Raw genomic sequence first — 20,097 nt, 5'->3', positions numbered from 1 at the left:
TTCTTTTCTGGATTGTAATTGTCAAATGTTAGATGCCCAAATAATTGACCTTCATTTTTTTAATTACTCTGTTTAGAGTTCTAGAAGTAAATTAATAAAACTAATTTGAGCTGTTTACCATCTTTCTGAATTTGCAGAGGTGCTTTAATCAGCTGTGTGTAAACCACAGTTGACTACTGAGTTACATGTAGGCAGGCAATTTTGTCTGACACCTTGCTGAGTTAGGATATAAACATTTTACCTGCCTGTGGTACATTTGCCTTTTCAAAATGCAGTGTCTAATTTTGTATCATAGTGATTGTTCACCCTTTTAATAGTACTATGGCCAGAGAATGAGGAGCTGCTATCTTTGCTGCTGTAGAACAGTGCAATGTAAATGCAAGACCAGTGTTGAAGTTGCCAATGGTTTTCTTCCAGAAATTACATTTGAGTGAAGACGTCGCTGGAGCTACATTCATGGCAGCAGGCAGCTCCACTCCGGAACTTTTTGCATCTGTTATAGGTATGGAGCTCAAATGGTAGCTTTTATGAGATCTGCTGTTAAAAAATCAGCAGCTGATTAAACAGAGGTATCCAAAAGTACTGCCATTCTGTCAATTTATAATCAGCAATTGGAGCTGTCAGCTAGTCTGTGGTTCATGGTATAATTAACTACTCAAAATACCTCAAGAAACTCTGAATTTCCTCTCAAAACATAGAGGAATGGCTGATTGTGAACATAGGAAGTTAAGAAGAGATTTATTGCAGTCCTCTGAGAGAGAATTAAAGATATTTGCTTCTTTGGTTTCTTTCTTCAAATAAAGGAAATTTAATTTTAGCGAGGAAGTAGGAGAACAAGGAACATGGGAGAAGAGCAAATTAATGTATAGATAAGTCAGATCTGTTAAAAGCAGAAGAACGTGGTGTACATCACAGAATTATTTGAACTAATCTCTGAAATACTAAGGATTACTGGTATAAAGAGGATGTCTAAATGGCAAAAGCAATACCTATTAAGAGAAGAAAGGACACAGGATTACACTGAAAGAAGGGGGGAAAGGAGCAAGTTTCATGGAAACCTGTAATCACACAATGTTAGAAGGGCCTTCAAAGGTCATCAAGTCCAACCCCCCTTCAAGGAGCAGGGACATCCTCCACTGAATCAGATTGCCAGGGCCATCCTTTCTACCCCTTTTAAAAATGAGTGGAATCACAGCCTTTCCCCAGGGCCTTCGGCTGACTGATGTGACTTTCCAAACATCATGAGAGTGGCTCAACAACTCCATCAGCTGATTCCCTAAAATAGCTGGGATGTGTCTTGACAGTTCCCATTGGCTTATGTATGTTGAGATCCTTCAAGTGATCATGGACTGCCTCGAGGTCCATTCACTCAAGAGGTGTGGCAAAGAGAGGTTGGTGGTGCAGACTGAGGCAAAAGAGTTGTTGTGTATCTCAGCCTTCTGTTTGCCTGCTGTTACCGGCCTATCAGTCTTGCTTGTTGGGGTGGGGGAGATCATGTGCACTTTCTTTGGCCTTCTTTTTCTGACAGACATATCTACAGAAGCCCTTCCTGTTATTCTTTGCAAGCCTCGTCCTGTTCAACTGCAGACGTATCTTGGCCTTCCTGATCCCATCCTTACACAACTGGGCAGTGTCCCTACACTCTTCCCAGGATACCTGTTCCTGCTTCCACTGTCTCTTCATTTCCTTCTTGTCCTTTAGTTTGACCAGTGGGTCTTAACTCAGCCATGCTGGTCCCTTTGCCTTTCTTATCTGATTTCTAGTATCAGAGAATCAAGAGGACTCTCGCCCTATGAAAAGTGGCCTTAAAGATCTGCCAGCTGTTCTGCTCCCTTGTCCCTGCGGGCAGTTTCCATGAGAATCTTACTAACTAATACTGAACAGCTGGAATTTTGCATTCCTAAAGTTCAGTGCCCTGATTTCACTCTTCACCCGACCCGTATACTTCAGGATCTCAAACTCCACCAGTGCATTGCTGCAGCCCAAGCTTGCTTCTGGTGTTGCATCTGCTTTGGTAGGGCTGTCTGTTAATGTAGATGAAGTTATCAGTGCATTCCAAGAGTCTCTTGTATTTGCCTCCAGATTACCATGTTAGTTTCCAGCATGTCAGGATGATTAAGTCCCTCAGCAGGAGAAGGGTTTGTGAGCCCAGAGCTTCTTGTAGTTGAAGACGTCTTTCTGGTTGATGTCTACTGCAGGCTGCTTATTCAAGGTAGCCTACTAACAAAGTTCCCGTTGTTGCCTCAGTCTCTTAAATATTACCTGTAAGCTCTCAAACTGCCTGTGAGTGTGCTTCAAGGACAGCTCTAAACAACAGATTCGTTTCTTGATCTGGGAGGCAACCTTTCCTTCCCCTCTGAACTGCCTGTAGCACTGATAGCTGCATTCCAGTCACCAGGTTTCAGTAGTGTCAACTAAGGGGTGGCTTTCTTAGCAGCACGGGGCCTTAAATTTGATGAATCTGCCTTTATTGAAGCCTTAGCAGGCTTTCTACTGCTACCCCAGCTGACATTTTTGCAAACTTCTAGGGAAATAGTCTAAAAGAATACAGTATAACCCCACATCCAACTTATTGAAAATCAACCAGTGTAAGCCTTTAAGGCTTCTTTAGCAAAAGGCAAAATACTTATCATCTAGGAGAAAGGCTTCTTTGCCTTCTGCTGTTTGAAATAAATTCCACGCTTCTCATGTGACTGAAGATGCTTTATACTTGTTTGAATGCATTACTACACTGCTACCAACCAAATTGAAATACAGGACTTACAGCTGAACTAAGCAGTTAATATTTGCTTTTAATAAAAATAGAGTCATGGAGATGTTAAGCCAAAATGGAGCTGCTAGTCAGACTAAAAGCACACAATGTTTTACAGAGAAGTGAGCATTTATTATGAAACATACTTCGGTTCAACTTTCAAAAATCATCTTCTTCCTAGGTAGAGCATGTTTAAGTAATTGCCTGTGAACTAAATGAAATCACAGAGGTAATAATGATTGTATTACTCCCTCTGCAGGTGTGTTTATCACTCATGGAGATGTAGGAGTAGGAACCATTGTTGGTTCAGCAGTTTTCAACATCCTCTGCATTGTTGGTGTCTGTGGAATATTTGCAGGACAGGTTAGTAAGATTCTATCTTTATGGAGTTCAACTGCTTACAGGTTAGGGGTTTCCATGAGTATGCATTAAGTGATGAATAAAAAAGAACATTATTCAAAACTGAAAATGAGCTGTCATTGTGAAAAATGTTGGAAAGAATTTGCAAATGCTTTACAAATAGCAAATGTTTCCAGCAAGCTCGACTGTAGCTTCAAGCACTCTGAACGTGTATCATATAGAGGACATTGGTTCCTCTTTGTGTGTAATACTGTCTTCACGGTCAACTGATTGTGGCATCTGCTAATCTTTCCTGGTGCTGCTGATGATCAAAGGAACTGGGACACTGGCATTTAGATTTGCTTCATCTGCTCAGTAGATGTGTATCATTTTTTTCAGGCATTAACTCTGATATATCTACAAATATAACGAAGTGGGTGGGAATCAATCATTTGCTACAGTAGAATGAATTGTACTTTAGAATCGAATGTTTGGCCAATTAAAATACCATTAGTAAGAAATCTAATTCATTAGTGGAAGTTTCTGTATGATGGTGGTTATAGATTCATTGTCTAAAAGATTAGTATGCCTTTCTGTTAGCATGAAATCATGACTGGTTCCAGAATGGCTGCTAAAAGTAATTCTATTCATGCACCTAAGTGATTGCCTTTGTTTTGTCTTGTAACTGGCTGAAGGTCTGATATTTTTCAGGTGGTTTGTCTCACCCAGTGGGCAGTGTTTCGGGACTCTGTGTACTATACAATATCTGTGATTGTACTTATTGTTGTAAGTAGCTATCTTATCACTTACTGTGTTTCGTGGTTCTCTTACCAATTAGTTTTATTACTTGAATTTTTGGAAGACCAGCCTGCTAACCATCAATGTACACTGGTAAAGTTATTTTCCTAGCCAGTTCTAGTTACATCTGGAAGTGAGGGATTGACTCCACAATATGGTCCAAATATGAAAACATCGTAGAGCCCCACAGAATGTGTGTCCATCATGTGCACTGATAGCCGTTTATTTTGTACCTACCTTGCAGGCTAGGGGGCTAAAGCTGTACAACGCAGTTACCACTCTCTGCTAGCCTAGGAGACTGCTTGTTGTGCAGATGAAAAATTTTGAGCTGTACTGCTGTTTTAAACAGGGGAGGTGGCTGTTGCTTGCTTCTGCACAGTAATTTTATTTCACATATAGCAGGTAAAAGTTTGTAAGTACAGTACAGATAAGATACCGCTCTGCTTGACCAGAGCAGTGCGGTAGTTCCTGAATGTACTCACTCACCGTGTGTGGTGGTGAGGAGGGGGAAGAATCCACTTGGTTTGTCTTGTAATGTCTTGCTGCCCATTGAGTTGCTGGGGTTACATAGGGTGGAGTAAAATGTGTGTAACCACTAATCCTAAGAACAGAGTGCTGTCTGTTCTGCTAAAACTGTTGTAGATGTTAAGAGTACACAGAGTTAAGCCTCGTCAGAATACTTGGCTTTGCAGTCATTTACGTAGCACAGTGTTTGGCTACGTGAATCTGTCTTTCACGTGCTTGCACTGCTTTACTAAATAGTATTTGTAATGATCACTAGGAGGGTTCCAAGCTGCATTCACAAAATTTGTGCTTTTTGAGGGGTACAATCCATGCAGTGCAAGTTCTGGTTAGAAAGTGTTAAAACTCAAGTAGCTTCAGGCTAGGGATGACTCATATTAAATAAATTCATCTGTCTTTCACAATAGATTAGAGAAATGGTCAAATTATGTGTTTCCTTTTTCTTCTAGTTCATATATGATGAGAAAATAGAATGGTAAGTCATGTAAATTATTCTCTGCAGTCCCATATTTGCCATGAGACTGATCAGTAAATAGATTTGCAGTGTAATTAGCTTTCATTCATACATGCTGTGAGTATGAGCTTGACTTGACACCTGAGAAAATCCTTTTTTACATTTTTATGGTGATCAGGAAAAAACTAAAGGAAAACTTAAGAACCTGGAAACACAAATGGAGTTGAATAGGCGATTTATAAGGCCTGGGGACTCATGTATAGAAAGGGTAACCAAAGTTCTCTAGCTCTGATTCTGGCTGTTAACGTTATTAGGGTTTTGGTGTCTCAAGTGGCATCCTAGTGGAAGTTCATAAGCATCTTCTCAGAGAGACTTGTCAGAGTATCTGACCTGTACTTCAGCAGTGAAATGACTAAAGGCCTTGGCGTTACGAATCTCAGAGAGCAGCTATGGTTTCAGTCTGTGCACCTTTCTAGAATATGCATTACATTTTATTTACATGTTTGTTGGACCTTGAGAGTCTGCTCCCTCCCATTCTGCTGAGATGCCATCTCATCTTAAATGATGTGAATCCAACGTACACAGATTTGACTTGTATTAGAGGTTTAATGCACATTCCTATATAAAACTTGTAAAGCATACAGCTGTTTGACCTCTTAACAATTTTTTTTTGGTCTCTTTGAGGTGGGAAAGCCTTATACTCATCATTATGTATTCATTCTACATACTTATCATGAAGTAAGTGTTTTTCTCCTCCATATGTCCTTTAGGTGTTAATAGACCATGATTCTTGTGGTGTAGTTTTGTCCTTGGCCTTCCTGCTGAGGACACTGCAGTCAATCATGTTTCTGTGTAAGATGCTTTCTTTTTTTGTGATTAATTAGTTTTGCTCTAGATTTATACTTGGTCAACAGCAAATATTTTCATGCCTCCTTTTCATAGTGCACTGAGGTTAAGCAACTTGCATAAGAAGTTGAGAGAAAATGTCATTTATACAAAAATACAGAAAAATTCCACTGGGTACTTTGGATTGTGGGGACACATCAGCTGTTACACATTTTGTAACCTCTGAAGGACAAGGTCAAGGAACTTTAGACAGACCTCTAAGCATATAATGATTTTTAAACCATTTTATACCAGATTGCATACTGACATCCTTCTCCTATAGTGTCACTGCCAGGACAGTCTGAGGTTTGACTTAATACAGGAGTCTGTGCATCTACCCTTCTGCACTTTGCTTAGACTTAACCCTTGGTGCCCTCCTCTTACAAATCCCCATTTTTGGAACTTGAGCTTCCCTTTTTTCTACAGCAAGCCTTGACGGAGTTCTGACAGCCCTTTTAGGTCCCCCTCTAGTGCTAAAATAGATGCATTCTTTCTTCAGAAGGGTTATGGTCAACGATCTCAGAAATACTCAAACATCTGCTATAGGGAACACAGTACCTGAGAAGAACAGTAAGGTTAACTGTTGATGCAGGAGGAAAGAAGCTATTGCATAGTGAGTGCCCTGGCTCATGAGAGATGCCAAAGAACTGCATAGTCCTTTCTCTTAACTTCCTGTTAGTTGTCAGAGAACATACATCTGGGCTTTACTGCATGCTTGCATGGGTTGTTCTGAAGTGCTTCAAGTCTGAGAAGGAAATGCAACAGTCCGACCTTTTCAGACCTTTCCTTTGCTCTTGCAGGTACAATGTGAGGATGCAAAATTTCTTCACCCATAAAACCAAGAATGTTGGAAATGGTGACACAGCCAATAATGAGCTGGAAGATGGTAATAAATGTTTTGCCCCTAATTGTGATGATCCATCCATTCCATTACTATGGAAAGGTAAGGCTGAGCAGACAGGACTTGGGAATAGTAACTCACAGGATGCCCTTTTTATTTCTTTAATGTGGATGAAAACAGTGTTGCTATTCAATCATAAGCAGGGATTTTTATTCTGTTAACTTGACAATTTATCAGTCAGATGGCCAGATGAAAAAACCCAGTCAAAATCTTTTTATGTGTTCTGAAAACAAGCTGCTTGGCACATTGGCAATTTTACTTCATTTTTATCTCCAGTGATGAGCTACTGCATCCTGAAAGAAATAATTTTGTTGTTTTCTTCCCGCAGAGAAGCTAATCTTCACTTAAAAAAATAGTTCAGAGCTAGAAGCTCAGATTCAGTGTTGAAGGAAACGATGTGGGCAGCACGGGGGGCAAGAGGGAGTCTGTTGAGTTGAGATTTCTGAAGACTGACTTTCACATGCCTTGTTAACTCTTCATACATTGTCAACCACATATGCAACATTGAGAAATGCAGGTTCTTTGTTTGCTGCACCTTTGTCATAAAGGGGCACATGATGATACCCAGCCTCTGGTACTGAAGGTAACCAAATACACCTGGGTACTTTTGTATTTTTTCGTAAACCTGTTTTTATCATTGTCTTATCCCTGTCCATTTCCATTCCTAGAAGTGTTCAATGACCTTGGGCAACCTGGTGTAGTAGGGGACGTCCTTGTCCATGGTGGGGAGCTTGGAGCTGGATTTTCAGAGAGCTAGTGGAAATATCCCAGGGAAATTTACCAGGAATGAGAGAGGACGTGAAGAGCTTAAGGAGATGATAGGGTTTGGAGGAAGCAGTGGGGCATGAGAATGACCATCTTAGCCTAGCCGCTTTGTGGATGGATGCTGAAAAGCTAGCATAGAAAACCACTACATGGCTGCTTGTTGTATCTCACTCCTGTTGAGTCAAAATATGCCATGACTTATCAGAGACTTGCTGTTAATTGGCACTTCTTTCCTTTACAAGCTGAACTGCACTTTCCCCAGCAGCTCTCAGAAACAGGAGCACTGCGAGTAGCAGGGAGAGAATCTGAGCTGGCTTTTATGCCTTACCTCCAGCCAGTGGTTAGCAAGTATCAGGCAAAACTACCTTCCTTGGCTTCACCAAGTTGTAGGTCTACCTTTAATCTGATGTTTCACAGGAGGAAAGTCTGATTATTTCCCCAAAAAGAACAGTTACTTTGGGCCAGTCCGCAGCACAATGTGCAGATAAACGTGTGAGGGGTCCCGTGTTGCTCAGCTCTCTTTTACATTTCTAAGTTATACTGCTTCCAAGAGCTTCAAATTGTGCAATATAAAAGCTTCTATTGGTCACGTTTCTGAGACAAAAAGGAGAGCTTTTTGCCATAAGGAAAATTCCACTTCAAGTGTGAGTTGTACATACACAGGTAAAGGCAAAATATTTGTACTTTGTGAATAATGCACCTATTATAAAAGTACAAACATGTGACTCTGCTCTTGGCTTTTACTACGTTGACCCAAATTTCCACCAGGTGGCATGGTTCAGTTCTTGCGTGAAACCAGAAACTCTTGGAAAAAGTGGGTTTCTGGGGGCCCGAGCAGGAGTCAGTCCAAGTGCCTAAAATGCTTTTTGTTGATTTTTGACAGGATGGTCCCCTGTGGTAAGCAAGGACTTTAAGCAGTTTGTTGAAAGGAAAAGCCATTCTCAGTTGTTTAATTTCTAAGGAATATCACAAAGGAGAAGTGAAAAAGTTTGTGAAAACCACTTTTGCAGTTTTGAAGTGGAGCCTGTTTGTTTCATATGAGGCTAAGTGATGTGTATTTATGGGCATAGGAAGTAAGACTGAAGAGCTGTTATGAAAATATAAGAGCAATGTGCTGCAGTAAGTCAAAACAGCTGCAGTTAGTTATGGGTATCATAGAATTGTGTGAGTTGGAGGGGACCTTAGAGATCATCTAGCTCCAATCCCCCTGCCATGGGCAGGAACACCTCCCAGTAGACCAGGTAGACAAAAGCCTCCTCCAGTGTGGTCTTAAACGCTTGCAGGGATGGTGTCTACAAGTTCTCTGAGCAACTTGTTCCAGTGTCTCACCACCCTCGTAATAAAGAACAACTTCTTAATGTCCAATCTAAATCTATCCTGATGTAGGTCAAAACTATTACCCCTTGTCCTGTCACCACATGCCCTTACAAATAGTCCCTCTCCAGGTTTCCTATAGGCTCCCTTCAGTTACTGGGAGGCTGCTATAAGATCTTCCTAGAGCCTTCTCCTCTCTGTGCTGAACATGCCCAGCTCCCTCAGCCAGTCCTCATAGTAGAGGTGCTCCAGCTCTCTGATCAGCTTCATGACCTTCTTCTGGACCCTTTCCAAGTGATTCATACCCTTCTTGTGTTGAGGGTTCCAGAGTTGGATGCAGTACTCCAGAACACAAACAGAGCAGAGGGAGAGAATCACCTCTGTTGACTTTCTGGCCACACATCTTTTAATGCAGCCCAGAATACGTTTGGCTCTTAGAGCTGCAAACTCAAGTTCCTGGCTCACGTCAAGTGCCTCATCAACCAGTACTCTCAAGACTTTTTCTGCAGGGCTGCTCTCAATCCCCACTCATCATGCAGCCTGTTTTTGTGCTTGAGATTGCCCTGAACCAGGTGCAGGATTTTGCCCTGAGCTTTGTTGAGCTTTATGAGGTTGGCATTAGCCCACCTCTCCAGCCTGTCAAGGTCCCCGTGGGTTGCATTCCTTCCCTTGAGCGTGTCGACCAACACTATACAGCTTGGTGTTGTTGGCAAACTTGCTGAGAGTTGAACGCTTTGCACAAGCCCAGGAAGATGATGTCAGTTGTTCTTCCCTTATCTACTGTTGCTGTGACCCCATCATAAAAAAACATCAAATTTGTCAAGCAGGATTTGCCCTTGATGAAGTTATGTTGGTTGCCACCAACCACCTCCTTGTTGTTTTCCATGTGCCCTAGCAGAGTCTTCAGGAGGATCTGCTCCAGTGTCTTACTGGAATGGAGGTGAGACTGATTGGCCTGTACATATCCATGTCTTCCTTATCTCCCTTCTGAGAATGGGGTTATGTTTCCCCTTTCCTAGTCAGTGGGAACTTCACCAGACCACCATGACTTAAGATATGATGGGAAGTGGCTTTGCAACTTCTTCTGCTAGTTTCCTCAGGACCTGTGGATGGATCTTGCCAGGTCTCATGGGCCTGTGCACCTTCAAGTTCATTAGATGGTCTCAAACCTTACAATGGGCAAATATTCTTCCAATCCCCGTCCTTCCCTTTTGCACCTTAAGTCTTCTTCATATCCTGTGTGACCAGGTCCCCCCCATTTCCTTCTGGAGAGGGCCCACATTTCCTCTGTTCTTCCTTTTGTTACTGATGCTATCTTGATGTATTCTACATTAGTGCATAGCCTTTTACCATGGTATTTCATCAAAGCTCAGTATGTTTGGTTACTGTTTCCTTTAGTGCTCTAAGAAAACAGTTCCAGAGTAATAACATTGCTGCCATGATTTTCATGACACTGTAAGATAAAGAAGCACTTTGGAGATTTCACTGGAGTGACTCACTTAAGAGCAGTTGATCTGATGATGTTGTTAGAAAGATTCAGTCTTACCAAGATTGCTGTCAAACATTTCTTTGTCTAATTAACACAAATGTTAACCTACTGTATTTGACACCTCTTCTGTGAGGATGAGTTCCTAGGAAGCCTATCTGGCTCTAAATTCTTTGTCATAAAAGCTGCTACACTCTGTAAGAGTTGTTGGAATGGATGTGCTCCTTATTTGCATCATCAGCTGCAGTACTGAACAAGGCTAATGTGTTTTAGCTGTGAGGATACAGGGAGGATAATTGCTCCTTTATGTTTACCAAATGCAAAACTGCTACCGATTATATTCTTTTAGAGATACTAAGCTGCCAGGCAAGATGACAGAGTGGATTCTTGAGCAGGGCTTCTTTGTGAAACTAAAGATCTCTATGATACTTCAGGTGACCCCAGTGCACTCACTGAAAACTCAGTGAAACAAAGCAAAACTCTCAAGTGCTGAAGGGTAAAAAGATGCAGCTGTTTGCTAGTGATTTATAAGCTCGGTACATTTTTCTGTTGAATTATGGAAGGGTATTTCTTAAGCATCGGATATGTTAGAAGCTGCTTGAGCCAGCAAAGCTTTTATTGTATGGTGTGATTTGCATCCATGCATAGATCCAGTTTTTCTTCCTGAAAAATAAAAATATTTCAAAACTGTGAAAACGACAAGGGGAAAATAAATACAGATTTCTTTGTCCGTTTTAATTTCTTGGAGTTTAATGTTTTCTTAGTTTTCCTTTGCTTCCTGGCTGGAACCGTGCACTAATAATTATCTTTCACTTACACCTCCTAAATTCTCTGCCTCTTCTTAATGTAAGTAACTTACCCTTAAAGGAGTTTGGGATGAAGCCAAGCTTAACAATGCACCAAAAAAGCAGCAAAGAATTTTGGTGGGTTTTTTACTGTACATACTATTGTATATAATAATTAATATATGCATATTCCCTGCCCTGCTTTCTAACATCACATAGGTATGTCTCCTGTCTGCTGAGCCTTGCTCTGCCTGCCATGTGTAGCCTGTAGCATTTGTGAGAATATTTGTTCTTGAGCTGTGCTTGTGTTGATTACCAACATAATTTTGTGTCACTGTGTTCTTAACATAGTAGAACGAAAGCGTTAACCTTGGTACAAGTTCCTTTATATTAACAACACCTTACATACGTGTTCATGTGTGACAACTTTTTTGTTCTGTTTCAAATCATGTCAACTTAGATATGTTGTTAATATGTCTGAAGGTAAAGTGAAGATGCCCAAAAGGAATGAGGACAGCATTGGTCCAGTGGGATAGCTTTAGAGATTTCAGAAGTGCTGTCTACACTGCCACAGTGCAAGTGCGTTTAAAGCACGCTTACGAAACCGTAGTGGAACATAAGCAAATAAAACTGGTAATACAGCATGAGTGGCTGGATACAAACTGCTTCCACTCATCCGAGAGTGAGTTGGTGGCTACCTTAACAGAACGAAAACCCTTTTTGCCATGTGATATAAATGAAGTGCACAACTGAGGATCAAATGAATTCGCCAGGCTGCAGAAAGCGGTTCATAATAAATTCCAGCATTGAGATGAATATTGCTCCTATCCAAGCCTGAAAAGAATCAATCTGGGTGATAGGAAGCATGATAATTTGAGTTCCACAACTAACTCTGTTCACTGTCATCACTAGTGAAGGGCATGCAGCAGTATGGCAAAAACAGTGTAGTAATGGTGGATGAGATCATCTGCTCCAGTCCTCCCAAATACCGGTTCCCCGAAGCTGGATTACGGATTATGATTACGAATAAGTTTGGACCGCGCACCAGAATGCGGATGGCAAGCCGGCTCATCATTAATGAGGTGGGTTGATTAAAGAAACAGCAAATGACTGACAGGCAGGGGGACTGCAGAAGACCTATGCTCATAGTGATTTTGGAATTCAGAGTTCCTCAGTGTTCTCGGGATGGGCTATCAGATCTGAAGATGGAGTGGTTACCAGTTGACGATGTGACCTGTCTTATTTGGAGGGGGGTCACAAAGAAGGAACTCTCTTATCTCCCTGTCAAAAAATGTACATTTCAGGATCTGTATGAGAGTATGCATGCACATCTGGGTTTTATCTGCAGCAAAGAGCTGGTTTTGATCATTACAAAAGTGGTCAGATTAAGAAAGGGTGATTGACAGGGCAACCAAAAAATCTGTAAAAACTATTAGCAGCACATCTTGGATCGTATCAGGTATTTGCTTGTATCTTTAGTCCTCAGTGCAGTCCTCAGCACAAAATGAAAACAAACTAAAATATGTGCACAGGGGGAAATTTGCCCTGCACAGTTTCAGTTAACTGTTCTTTGTATACGTTGTCACCACTTATTTGAGACTGTGCAGTTTAAGTGACAAGAGCAGCCAAGTGATGTTTTTCTGGGCTTTTATGATGTACTTGGGGTGAAATCTTTGGCCTGCCAACCTTGGCATCTATCGAGGCAGGATTTTGTCCTTTGCTCCCTATGATGTCATGTATAAGAGATTTTTACTCTGGCAAATAAAGCAATTTCAGTAGTTCAGAAAATACAAGCTTTAGCAGGTACCTAGAACTGGAACGTCATAACACAATGTGTCCACTGAGCATTGTGAGTAGCCCCACAAAGAAAGCAGCACTAGTATGTGTAAGAAAAGTCTAATTTAAGAGTAAATCAGGGAATTGCTTAGTAGGAAGCCAGCTTGGCAGCATTCAGTCAAGAGCAGAAGATCAGAGAGGGTACACAGCAACAGCTGACACTCTAGAAGTTGTGCTTTCAAGGCAGTTCATTGATCAGAAAACTAAAATCTTTTTTTGGTGGATATGTGCACAGAATGCTGAGACTTGCTAGTTCAACATCTGCAAAAAGCATTCTCTAAACCAGAGCATTTTGGATCTGTTTTCTTACGTCTTCTCACTGCCAAAGTTTTGTGCAGTATTCGGACACGAGTTTTCTCTATTGTTGGTTACAGTGTATTAATATTAGCTTCAGAATTTTTTATATGTCCTGCAGTTACTTTGTTTTTTAAGGCATTTCAGAGCACTTTTTGGGAAGATGCAGTAATATATTATGAAACACAGAACATTTATCAACCCTGCAGTACTTTAACAAACTAAAAACATGGTGTTTTTTTCCCTAAAAAGCAGGAAATTGGTGTTACATGTCACACTCTCCAGTGTATTTAATGTACTGATGATTAAACCTATCCCTGTAGTTGTTACACAAGGTGTTTGTACTGTAGCAGTCTTATACGTGTCTGCAGGGGCAGTTACAAGCTTTGCAGAAGCATACACTTGGACAAGGGCAACAGGGGTTAGTCTTGCTTTTGAAATTATAAATAGGACTTTTACCTCAAGGAATGGGAATAGGAAAGCACTTGAGTAGGAGAGGTCCTAGGTAATGACCCATTCATAAGGCAATTCTGTTAGTGTAGAAATGTCTTGAGTGTTATCGCTAGATTATGCTGCTATTGCTGATTTGAGTAGGAACTGTTGAGTGGTAAAGGTTTCAGGGTAATCACACCTGTTAAAGCGTAGTGTGGAAGAACAGATATGGCAACTTCCTGCATCATGAGTTGAAAGACTCCTGCCAGTAGTTTTGAGGTGTGCATTCAACACTGGCCCAGTGAAGACAAGTAGCCACAGGCAGATTTGTTTGTTGCTGTCTCAAAGGAAAGCTTTGTGGAGAAACATCACAGCTCTCATGACTGGGACTGACAGACAGCAAAAGCCATATTTTACTGAGTTGATACTTTCCAAACTATGGCAGTTTTGTCTTTGACACTGTGCAGCGTCAGCGGCTGATCCAGTCTGCCAGTTGCTCAAACAAACCACTTCAGAATGGAAGACACCAGAATATTGAAAATGGAAATATCCCTGTGGTGAATCAAGAGGAGGAAACTGAACAAGACAATCTCTCTCCCTTTTCACTGCCAGGTAAGACTTACTTTCCAGGTGTTTATAGCAAGGGAATGGAAGGCAATTAAAATGCTGAACGCTGGATTGTAAGAGAGGACAACGTATGTGAGAAGAGAGGAGAAAAGTATCGGTTTGACTGTCTGCAGGCTGAATCTGATAACAGTAAAACTGGACTGGAGATTGGACTGGAGATTGCGTGGCTAAAAGCACATCTTAAGAAAGTGTTTTCCAGCCATCATGCACAATAATAGTAGGAGTGCTCATTTGTCAGAGAAGGAAGTATACCAAGTTTATGTTAAAAGTCATGTCAGAACAGCCTGATGAGTGCTGCACTGCTAGTCATTTTGAAGTCACAGTTAATAATGACCTGCTGGATATTGCTAGGCTAGAGGCATATATAATGTAATAAATGTATAGGCATGTGTAACATAACAACACGATTTAGGGACTCCAGGTGAGGTTTGGATGAATAGGGAGAAGGGTTTATGGGGAGAAAGTGTTTACTATCTTTGGCAAAGCTGAAGTGTAGTAATACTGTTTTAACTCTTTGGTGTGAAGGGCTGTAAATAGCCAACCATATTGTATTGGTGCCCTTAGCATCTTAGGTTGATATTTTTTCACCAATGTGCTTTGGAAGTTAGACAGCAGAGACTGGATCACCCCTTACAGACATTCAGTTAGGAGTCATCTCTCATATGGTTACTGTTCAACACAAGTATTACTTGGCATAAATGAATATCACATGTAGTGAAAAAGAAGGAATAATTTTCCATCCTGTATATGATTTTTATTAGGGATCCCATTGCTTCAGTTGCTCTTACTTTAGCAGAGAGATTTGTGATGGAACAAACATTGAAGCATACTATGTGAAGACTGGATAAAACTGTATGGTTTTGTGTTACTGTACCATGTGCTTCTTGCAGTCAACAGTTAATGTCTTTCATAGGGAATGAAGAATGGAAACTGATTCACTGAAGATAGGCTCATTAGGTGGGCTCCTGATAATTGAGGAGAAGTTGTTATTATTGTATGGTGAAAGCATTGATATGCTTGTGCAGCTGAATGTATTAACCACACAAACAACAGTAATATACAACGAAAACCCCAAAAATACCTCCCCAGACTACCTTAAAGATGCAGGATATAGTATCACAGTATCATCAGGGTTGGAAGAGACCTCATAGATCATCAAGTCCAACCCTTTACCACAGAACTCAAGGCTAGACCATGGCACCAAGTGCCACGTCCAATCCTGCCTTGAACAGCTCCAGGGACGGCGACTCCACCACCTCCCTGGGCAGCCCATTCCAGTGTCCAATGACTCTCTCAGTGAAGAACTTTCTCCTCACCTCAAGCCTAAATCTCCCCTGACGCAGCCTGAGGCTGTGTCCTCTCGTTCTGGTGCTGGCCACCTGAGAGAAGAGAGCAACCTCCTCCTGGCCACAACCACCCCTCAGGTAGTTGTAGACAGCAATAAGGTCACCCCTGAGCCTCCTCTTCTCCAGGCTAAACAATCCCAGCTCCCTCAGCCTCTACTCGTAGGGCTTGAGCTTTTAAAGAAGTTTTGATTCGAATTTTAATTAGGTCAGTGCAATTGTGCATTACATTCCAGGACAAGACAGAAATCTTAATGTGTGTCAAGTGTTACCTGGAGACCACATTTGGATTTATTCAAGAATCAGACAACTTCTTTATGAATTAAAAAAAAATAGAAGTCGAAGTAGAGCTTCTGAAGTGTTTGACATTCTCAATAGACAGAGTGCTTTGAAGTGAGAAGAGAGTTGTGGGCCTTTCTTGAATGCAGTTTTTCTGCATTTTTGGGAAAGTCTTTAAAGATAATGGAGGCATAACAGGCCAAAGTGGAACCACTGATGATACAATCTGTACTGGAATGGATCAGAAGTGAAAAATTAACTCAGAGTTGCATAAAAATGGTAAAGTGACTGTTAAAAGTCTTTATCGTTATCTTTAGGCTTTGTTACTCCTGTTGTCTGGAAATTATCTATTGGTTGGATTCTCATCACTCAGCTCATATTCTGAGGAAGAACTATTTTCCCTTTCAGAAGTACCACTTTAATAAGTTTGGAGAAAATATAGAGAGTCAGCATCATGCTTTGTTGCTGAAGTATTGTGGCACAATCAATAGCCTAAAAACAACCTGATGTTTGAAACAGGCTTTAGGGAAAAGGTAGTTGGCAGATAGTTTCCCAGAATCCTCTTTGGTTTTCTTATAGTTTATTTTCAGGCAAGAAATAAGGCACATACATTTTCTAAAGATCAGAAGTTCGTGTACTTTTTCAGTACTAGAAAGATCTATATGAAAAACAGGTTTTCACTTGCAAGTAGGACTTGCCAAGTCAACAGCAGAGGATAAGTAGAAAAGCCACGCCACTGTTTTAAGACCTGCAGTAGAAATGGATATCAATTGACTCAACCTCTTTTTTCCTGCTCTTCCATAGTCACCTTTTCTAGCCTAGTTTGGGCATTGAGTTTTCTTCTTCAAATGGCATATTCTAGATCCTTTTGCAAGAACAAGGTTGTTTTTTTCCTGAAACTGATAAATGTAAGTGGACTTGAAAACACTGCATCATCTATGAATGATTCTCAGTAGTCATTTGACATCTCTAAGTTTTACTTTTTTGCTTTATTTTCTATCAGTGGCAGTGCTGAGCAATACATGTAGGGCTTTAGCGTGCAGAAATAGACCATAAAATTGTTCCATGAAAACAACTTCAAATTGAGCCTAGATCCTCTGTGTCAGATGTCCAGAGGTATTCACCCCAGGACGTGATTCAGGCCCATCTTGAAGCAGGAGGTAGGATGTAGCTTTTATGGAAACTACCTATGGTATCACATAAACCAGCTTTTGCCTTTGGTTGCTGTGTGTGAAAATTCAGAGTCACAGAATATTAGGGACTGGAAGGGACCTTGAAAGTTCATCCAGTCAAACTCGCCTGCCAGAGCAGGATTACCTATATCAGATCACACAGGAATGTGTCCAGGCAGGTCTTAAATATCTCCAGAAAGAGATAAACGCTTTTTTTGGAAGGACCCAAACTTTAGACCATGATGATTATCTTCCAAGAGCTTGTTTGTTGCTGTACAGTTTGATTACAGTTGTTTGGAAACAACACCTAAACTGTAAAAAAACCCAAACAATCTCCCTACTGAACAGAGTAAAGCAGAATGAAACTGAACAGGCACATGCTGACAACCAAGTGATGCGTAAAAACCCTTGTGTAGCTCAGTAGTCTTTCAGAGCCCAGAGTCAAAAAGCACTTCTGTGTAGCTCTTAATGGGTGCTTAACCTGTCACATGTCCAGGCAGGATCCCTTAAAATACTGAGTGTTCTCTGCTCCTGCTGGTTTCACAGAGGTAAAAAACGCCTCCTCTTACACGATTGGACCATGAATGCTTTATATAAGTCATGATGGTGTTAGCTAAAATAAGAATAATAATTCCCAGAGCTAAAATGAGATAGCAATAAAGGAGATTAGCAATCCTGCCCATTTTTTGTGTGGATCCAAAATACAAAGACAGCATGTAGGATAGAAGCAAAAAATAATTAACAGGATCTAGTGAAAATGTGAAAAACGTTGGTGCTGGTCAGATGTTTCTCTTACCCTGTATACTGACTCCAGGCATGACATAAGACAACTGGAAAGAATGAGACAGGAGAAGTTGGCCTTCAGATGTTTTCAGCTCAAGGAACTTCATGGACCAAGTATTTAAAAATCCTTCATGTATTGCTTTTTCATTAACCTAATTCTTATTGAATCTTTGCAAAAGTTTAACACACACACACACACACACGCACATACACCATCCTGTAGGAAGGAGTTTTGCAGTTATGTGAAGAGCTGTCTCCTTTTATTTGCTTTGAACCTGACTACTTCTAGCTTCATTTGATGTTGTCTTTTATGGGAAAACGCAAAGCAGGCCCCGTGTAGCTGACTTGAACACTCAGGGTGATGTAGCTCTTTGTTATATCCCCAATGGAATTGCTTGTTGTTAAGGTTAAGTTAGGGATAGAGGAGAGTTCCATGTGGAAGCCTCTATAATTTGTCTCTGCAGACATTTCTTTTAGCTTCTTAGCAATGCCTTTAGCTTCTCTCGGGGCTCCTTTGTACTTTGATCACTAGTGGATCCAACAGACAGCATTTGAAGTAAGAGATATTGTGAATTTTGGTTCTTCTTTGTAGTTGTTTTTCAGATTCTCTTTGGCCTGCTTAGTGGTGCTTTTTTGGCAAAGTTTGGAAACATCACTTAGGTGGCTGACTTAGGAAGGGAACTAGTTTCCATAGCTGCTTTGATGATGCAAGAGAGAAATTCTTCCAAGTGGGTAGTTCAGTGCAGGACCTAACTGTAGTATTCTTTTTTTGGAAGAGCTTCCTCTTAGCACTACTTCTGTAACACCCCATCTACTTTAGAATATTATTTCAGAGCACAACTGTGCTTCTGAGGCACATCTTGCTTTTGTACTCCTATACTGCACTTTGATTTGCATTGTGGTGTCAGAGCTCATGAACCAGACTGCTTTGGTAGAAAACTACATAGGAAAATTTCATTCCAGAAGAGCAATGTTTATGCTTTACCTTGGGAGAGGTAGAGAAAGAATAAAATAGAAGTGCACAAGGATTTAATTTAGTAACTCATCACTTGACTTGAGAAAATCTGTAAATCCCAGTTCTACTTAAAAAAACCCAACATTCGTAAAGTAGACAGCAAAACTAACATAGAAGATCAACCATGCCAAAATCTAAGTCTCTTCACTGAGAGAGTCATTGGACACTGGAATGGGCTGCCCAGGGAGGTGGTGGAGTCACCGTCCCTGGAGCTGTTCAAGGCAGGATTGGACATGGCACTTGATGCCATGGTCTAGCCTTGAGCTCTGTGGTAAAGGGTTGGACTTGATGATCTGTGAGGTCTCTTCCAACTCTGATAATACTGTGATACTGTGATATCAGACATGGGGAGTACCTCTGCTCATTTACATTTTGTTGAAAATTGTCCTGTGGAAAACCTGTTGTATTTCAGAGAGCAGAGCTTGTTCCTGCATACTGGACAAAAAAAAACCAAAATTTGCCCAGTTCCCATTATGCCAAAAACTATTGACATAAAGTGTGGCAAAGGTACAAGCTGAAAATAGAAATCTGAATTGTTTGGGGCAGATCTGATAGTCTGGAATTTGGAACTTGAATTCTGGAAAATGGAGCTTCTGAGAAAAGTTTGAGTAGCTTGGAAAATTCTCTTTTGGATCAGTGGGAAGTAGAACCTTCATATTTTCCACAGTGGGGAGAAGAAGAAAAATGTTTCTGAGGCTCTGTTGCAGGAGAATTGCACTAAAACATTTTAACGTGTTGGCTGCCCACTTGGAAGGCTGACAAAGGCTGGGCCTTCTGGGATACCCTTTTACACACTACATGGCCTGCCTAGGATGGTAACACAGTCTTTTGCCTCCAAAATTCATAGGGAAAGTTGCAATTGTGAAATCCATGAGGATTTTCTAAGAAGGTGGAAGGGCAGCTGCTGTGTTAATTTTCCTAACAGCCAATTGAAAAGAATTTTCTCAGAAATGTTTCAGTTTTGCAACAAAGTAAATTTTCAGTCAAAAAATAATTCTGATGTGAAACTCACAGTGGATCTAGTTTTAGTATTTGAGTTTCAGATGTTTCTGTGCTTGTTGCCATACTTCCTGTGGGTTACCACAGTAGCTTTCAGACCCAGGGCTCACAAAAGTGGCCAGCCAAGGTCGTGTAATGGGACAGCTTGTCTGTCTTTGCAGAACAGCTATATCTTGAATAACAGCTTTAATGAGAATGGTAATTTTCTTCCTTGCAGAGCTAAGCAACAATCATAAAACAATTTGTCATGAACTAAAAGCATGCCTCAATTAAAGAAATTTATTGCTCAATGATTTCAAAGATTGTTAGAGTGGGT

At 40.8% G+C, this 20,097-nt stretch overlaps 1 protein-coding gene across 6 annotated transcripts in view; it reads left to right on the top strand.

Moving 5' to 3' along the window:
- Nucleotides 1–20,097, top strand: part of SLC24A4 (solute carrier family 24 member 4) — a 99,670-nt gene that overhangs the window by 62,692 nt on the left and 16,881 nt on the right. For 5 of the 6 annotated variants that reach the window (XR_010302157.1, XR_010302156.1, XM_064142659.1 and 2 more), the window contains exons 5-12: nucleotides 418–502; nucleotides 3,012–3,115; nucleotides 3,803–3,877; nucleotides 4,861–4,886; nucleotides 5,550–5,603; nucleotides 6,551–6,693; nucleotides 11,914–12,083; nucleotides 14,031–14,175. Coding sequence is in view for 4 of the 6 variants with exons in the window: in XM_064142659.1 (XP_063998729.1) it covers nucleotides 418–502; nucleotides 3,012–3,115; nucleotides 3,803–3,877; nucleotides 4,861–4,886; nucleotides 5,550–5,603; nucleotides 6,551–6,693; nucleotides 11,914–12,083; nucleotides 14,031–14,175 (802 nt within the window). In the remaining 2 variants the exon portion in view is untranslated. The remainder of the gene's footprint in view (nucleotides 1–417; nucleotides 503–3,011; nucleotides 3,116–3,802; nucleotides 3,878–4,860; nucleotides 4,887–5,549; nucleotides 5,604–6,550; nucleotides 6,694–11,913; nucleotides 12,084–14,030; nucleotides 14,176–20,097) is intronic. The other variant, XM_064142680.1, reaches the window with a different exon arrangement.

Source organism: Pogoniulus pusillus, chromosome 1 (assembly GCF_015220805.1).
Source record: "Pogoniulus pusillus isolate bPogPus1 chromosome 1, bPogPus1.pri, whole genome shotgun sequence".
NCBI classification, from domain to species: domain Eukaryota; kingdom Metazoa; phylum Chordata; class Aves; order Piciformes; family Lybiidae; genus Pogoniulus; species Pogoniulus pusillus.
This window is presented reverse-complemented; position numbering and strand designations above follow the sequence as displayed.